Source organism: Heterodontus francisci, chromosome 9 (assembly GCF_036365525.1).
Source record: "Heterodontus francisci isolate sHetFra1 chromosome 9, sHetFra1.hap1, whole genome shotgun sequence".
Taxonomy (NCBI): domain Eukaryota; kingdom Metazoa; phylum Chordata; class Chondrichthyes; order Heterodontiformes; family Heterodontidae; genus Heterodontus; species Heterodontus francisci.
In genome coordinates, this window is record NC_090379.1 from 112,192,898 (window position 1) to 112,198,897 (window position 6,000).

At 48.5% G+C, this 6,000-nt stretch overlaps 1 protein-coding gene across 4 annotated transcripts in view; it reads right to left on the bottom strand.

Moving 5' to 3' along the window:
- The window catches only part of eif2ak4 (eukaryotic translation initiation factor 2 alpha kinase 4), a 183,289-nt gene extending 181,098 nt beyond the window's left edge, over positions 1-2,191 (bottom strand). For all 4 annotated transcript variants that reach the window (XR_010975749.1, XM_068039692.1, XM_068039691.1 and 1 more), the window contains exon 1: positions 1,922-2,191. Coding sequence is in view for 3 of the 4 variants with exons in the window: in XM_068039692.1 (XP_067895793.1) it covers positions 1,922-2,035 (114 nt within the window). In the remaining variant the exon portion in view is untranslated. The remainder of the gene's footprint in view (positions 1-1,921) is intronic.
- Between the last annotated feature and the right edge of the window lie 3,809 nt (positions 2,192-6,000).

A 6,000-nucleotide genomic window follows, 5' to 3' on the forward strand; every position in this document is an offset into this window, starting at 1 on the left:
CACTGACCACAAGCTGAGATAGCCTTCTACTGTTTGTTACTTAAACACATCTACACCAAGGCTAGACCAAGAGGAAGGTGACAAGAAATAGAACTCCACTGCAGATGAAACACAAGCTAGTGTCAGCTTGGTTCCGTTGCTATCAATTTTGCCTGAGTCAGAAGGTTCTGGATTCAAATCCCACGCCAGAGACTCGATTAAATAATCGAGACTGACAGAGCAGTCTAGTATTGAGCGTGTGCTCCGTTGGCAGAGGTACTATTTTTCACAGAAGACTTTATTTTGAGACTCTGCCTGTTTGTTCACGTGGATAAAACAGATCCCACAGCATTTTGTGGGAGTGGTGGGAGCTTTTCCACTCTCCTAGCAAACATAAGTCTCACAACCGTAAAAAAAAAATTAGTAATTTGTATTTACTGTTTGTGGGATCTATCTGTATATAAATTGGCTGCCAAACCTGCCTACAAAGCAGGTGAATTCATTGCAGAATCAAATTCATTAGCTGTGAAGCATTTTTGAGATATCCTAAGAATATGAAAGACATTTTTTTAATTTGCAAATTCTTTCTTCCTTCTTAAACTACCTCCTTTCTGAAATGCAACAGTGGTAGTGCTGGGGATACAGTGTTGTTTTCTTTTTAAGTCGTTCTTCAGGATGTGGGCGTCACTGGCAAATCCAGCATTTACTGCACATTTCTAGATGCCCTTGAAGAGGTGGTGATGGGCCATCTTTAACCGCTGCTGTCCATGTGATGAAGGTACTCCCACTGTGCTGTTAGGTGAGGAATTCCAGCATTTTGACCCAGCAACAATGCAGGAGTAAAAGAAATATATCCAAGTTAGGATTGTGTGTGACTTGGAGGAGAATTTGGCAGTGATGGTGTTCCTATGCATCTGCTGCCCTTGTACTTCTAAGAGATGAAAGTCATACATTTGGAAGGTGCTGCCAACTTGCCTCAGTGGATCTTGTAGATGGTACACATTGCAACCATGGTACGCCTGTGGTGGAGGAAGTGAATATTTAACGTGGTGGATGAGGTGCCAATCAAACTGACCGCTTTGTTCTGGATGGTGCCAAGCTTTTTGAATGTTGTTGGAGCGGCACTCATCAGGCAAGTGGAGAATATTCCATCACACTTCTGACTTGTGCAGTGCAGGTGTCAGAAAAACTTTACGGAGTCAGGGGGTGAACCACCTATGGCAGAATAGCCAACTTCTAACCTGCTCTTGTAGCCACAGCATCTATGTGGCTGTTCCAGTTGTGTTTCTGGTCAATGGTAATTTCCCCCAGGATGTTTGATGGACTCAGTGATGACAACATTAGGTGGAAGTAGTTAGGCTGTCTTGATGGAGATGACCATTGCCTGACATTTGTCAGTTACTTTCCAATGACTGGGTAGATGCCAGTGTTGTAGCATCTGTGGAGAGAGAAGCAGAATTAACGTTTCAGATCAGTGACCTGAAACGTTAACTCTGCTTCTCTCTCCACAGATGCTGCCAGACCTGCTGAGTATTTCCAGCATTTATTATTTTTATTTCAGATTTCCAACATCTGCAGTATTTTGCTTTTATTATTATTATGCCAGTGTCACAGCCGTATTAGAACAGCTGATTTAGGGATATGGCTGGTTCTGATGCACAGGTCCTCAGCACTACAGCTGGGATGTTATTTGGGTTCATAGTTTTCAGTACGTACAGTGCACTCAGCAGTTTCTTGATGCCACTGGAGTGAATTTAATTGACTGAAGACTGGGGAGCTCGGGAGGAGGTTGAGAAGGGTCATCCAGTCGGCAATTCTGGCTTAAGATGGTTACAAACCCAATCTGTTATCCCTCCCCTCTCACCTGCACCCACTTACACCATCTCTCCCCGTCCTGCCCGTGCTTCCACCCCTCTCACCTCCTCCCCCTCCCCACCCTCACCTTCCATGGGTCTTGGTCCCGGAGATCCCTGAAGTCCTTCCCATAAATGGAATTCAAGGCCTGCACCTCGGCCTCCTGTTGCTCCGAGTGGGATTCCTGCTCGGGGCCACTCATGGTCCAGCCTGGGGTGGCTATAGAAACGGGGGAGCAGTGAGACGGCCTCCCCGCTGGCCGCAGCTCCCCGCTCGCGTGTAGCGAGGCTGCAGCCTCCAGCCGCTCCTTGGCATAACTCCAGCTAAGGCCGCAAACAGAACCTAACTGCAGCAGGCTTCAACCGGAAACACAACGTGGCCCAACAAACACGTCCGGGTCACCAACTGCTGTCACTGTCGCTTAGTAACCTGGTGCGAGCGCCCCGCCCACTCTCCCCCACCCTCTCCAACCCCATCCCCTTGGCAACCCAGGCTACATTTCCCTCTTACCCCCACCCCACACACACACCATCAAGTAACTGAGGGCCACTGCTCCCTCTCACCACCCTGCTGGTAACCCAGGGCAACTGTTGCCCCCTCACCACCCACCCAATAACCCGGAGTAACTGCACCATCTGCCCTCCCACCCCCTCCCCAATGACTGCTTCCTCCATCCTCCCCCTCTCCAGGGTAAGCCAGGGCAACTTTTGTCCCAGTGGAAGTCAACTGAACCTTGGCAGCAAACTCAGAGAGCGATCAAAGTGACAAATCGGTCGTAACGTTGCAGCCGCCAGTAGTTTTTATGACCAGCGCTGTGCCCCTGAAGGACAGCACCCAGAACAGACCTGACCAGTGACCAACAGCAGCCTGGATGAGGGGTCTCCTTGGCCTCCAGCATTGCCAGTTCGCTGACCAGGCTTCCTCGGTGGGGCTCAGGTAGAGGAATCCACCCACCACTGATCCACTAGGAGGCTAAAACATTTCTCCTACTGATCCTTGCAGCGGACATGACAGAGTACATTTGCTGGCACTCGCGCATCTTCCAGTCAAAACATCCATTACCATGAGGAGTATGTCAGCATCATAAACCAAGAGGACAACCTCCACGCACAGTCCATGCAGAGCCAGTTCCGATAACCTCCTCCGCAAGGGGCACAGGAAAGGCTCTATGCTGATGGCGTATAGTTGGCCAGACAGAGGACATCCCTGATACACACATCTCTTGAAGGAAAGAGGCACCGTTAACCCATTAACCGTAATCTTATGTTCCTATAATCAGACAGCGTACAGAAGTCATATTCAGTCAGCAAAATGCATCCTGAACCCAAATGCGTGAGGAGACCCAAACAGGTATTCGTCATCCACCCGGTTGAATGTCTTCTCCTGATCCAGGGAAAGGAAGGTGACTGACAGAGCAATCCTGTGGGAATGGTGGACCAGGTCCCGAACCAGATGGATGTTGTCGTGAATGGTCCGGTACAGGACAGGGTCAGGGTAGAACATGTGTGTCAGCACAGTACTAAGGCAAGCAGACACCAGCCAGGAAAAGATCTTGTAACCTGTGCTGAAGAGGGAGACTGGGTGCCAGTTTTTAGAGAAGCAGAGTGCGCAGGGTGGCAATGCCACTGCTTCAAAAAAAGTGACATCTCTCCGGTCTGAAGGCTCTGCCCCCAGGCACCCCCAGAACACCTTGTAGAACTACACAGTCAGCCTGTTTAGCGCCAGTGCTTTGTCCTTCGAGAGCTGGCAGAGGGTGCCAGTCAACCTGTCCAGCCCCAGGGCTTTGCAAAACGAAAGTTGGCAGAAGGCACCAGTCAGCCTGTCCAGCCCCAGAGTTTTGCCCCTTGAGATTTGGCAAAGGGCACAGGTCAGCTCTGCCAGACTTATTAAGAACATAAGAAATGTTGGGGAACACAGGGCTTAGTGAGAGAGAGGAACTGAAAGAAAGCAGTATTAGTAGAGAAATGGTGTTGGGGAAATTGATGGGATTGAAGGCCGATAAATCCCCAGGTATGGGGATGGTATGCATCCCAGAGTACTTAAGGAAGTGGCCCTAGAAATAGTGGATGCATTGGTCGTCATCTTCCAAGATTCTATAGACTCTGGAACAGTTCCTACAGATTGGAGGGTAGCTAATGTAACCCCACTATTTAAAAAGGGAGGTAGAGAGAAAGCAGAGAATTATAGACGTCAGCCTGACATCAGTAGTGGGGAAAATTCTAGAGTCCATTATCAAAGATTTTATAGCAGAGCACTTAGAGAACAGTGGTAGAATCGGGCAGAGTCGGCATGGATTTACGAAAGGGAAATCATGCTTGACAAATCTACTAGAATTCTTCCAGGATGTAACTAGTAGAGTTGATGAGGGGGAGCCAGTGGATGTGGTTTATTTGGACTTTCAGAAGGCTTTCGACAAAGTCCCACTTAAGAGATTAGCATGTAAAATTAAAGCACATGGGATTGGGGGTAGTGTATTGCGATGGATAGAAAATTGGTTGGCGGACAGGAAACAAAGAGTAGGAATAAATGGGTCTTTTTCCGAATGGCAGGCAGTGACTAGTGGGGTATCGCAGGGATCAGTGTTAGGACCCCAGCTATTCACAATATACATTAATGATTTAGATGAGGATACTAAATATAATATCTCCAAATTTGCAGATGACACAAAACTGGGTGGGAGGGTGAGTTGTGAGGAGGATGCAGAGAGGCTTCAGGCTGATATGGATAAGTTGAGTGAGTGGGCTAATGCACGGCAGATGCAGTATAATGTGGATAAATGTGAGGTTATCCACTTTGGTAGCAAAAACAGGAAGGCAGATTATTATCTGAACGGCTATAAACTGAGAGAGGGGAATATGCAGTGAGACCTGGGTATTCTCGTACACCAGTCGCTGAAGGTAAGCATGCAGGTGCAACAGGTGGTAAAAAAGGAAACCTTTCAGGACTGAGATGAGGAGAAATTACTTCACCCAGAGAGTGGTGAGCCTGTGGAATTCGCTACCACAGAAAGCAGTTGAGGCCAAAACATTGTATGTTTTCAAGAAGGAGTTAGATATAACTCTTGGGTCGAAAGGGATCAAAGGATATGGGGGGAAAGCGGGAACAGGCTACTGAGTTGGATGATCAGCCATGATCATAATGAATGGCGGAGCAGGCTCGAAGGGCCAAATGGCCTACTCCTGCTCCTATTTTCTATGTTTCTAAGAAATAGGAGCACGAGTAGGCCCTCTGACCTTTTAAGTCTGCTCCCTATTCAATAAGAATATGGCTGACCTTCTACCTCAACTCCACTTTCCTGCTCTATCCTCATATCCCTTGATTCCCTTAGAGACCAAAAATCTATCAATTTCTGTCTTGAATATACACACCAAACAAAAATCCACAACCTTCTGGGTGAAGAAATTTCTCCTCATCTCAGTCCTAAATGGCTGATCCTGAGAGTATGACCCCCTAGTTCCAGAATTTCCAGCTAGGGAAACATACCAGGTGCCAGTCGACCCTCCCTCCTCCATACCAGGTATTGCCCTGCGCTCACTCCTCTACACCAAGTATCGGCCTGCGCTCCTACCACACCCAGGGGACAGTACGAGTACAGCTCCAGCCACATGAAAGATGATGGGTTGCGGGAAATGTACGCCCAGGAAATGTAAAGTCAACCAATTCTGCACCTGCCCACATTTCAGACCCCGTCATGGGTCAAGGAGCTGGAATCAGGATGGAGATTCTGCCAGAATCCCACATGGTTGAAGGACCCAATCTGGTCCTGCATCTGCCCAATCACTAATAGGCTCTGTCAGAGCCCGGATCCCTCAACTTCTTCATCATCAACAGGAACTGTTGGAGACAGAGTCCCTCACCTTCCTTATTGCTGACGGGCTCTGTCAGAGACCGGCTCCTTCACCTTCTCCATCATAAACAGACACTGTGAAGACCGGGTCCCTCACCTTCTCCATGATCAACATGTACTTCGGTTGGCCAGGTTCCCCAAATTCCACATTGTTGATTGACTGTGAGGGACCAGATCCCTCACCTTCTCCATCGACAAACACTGTGAGAGACCGGGTCCCTCACCTTCTCTGTCGACAAACGCAGCAAGGTACTGTGTCTTTCACCTTCTCCATCATCGATAGACACTGCGAGAGACCTGTGTAGTCCCTCGCATTGAGG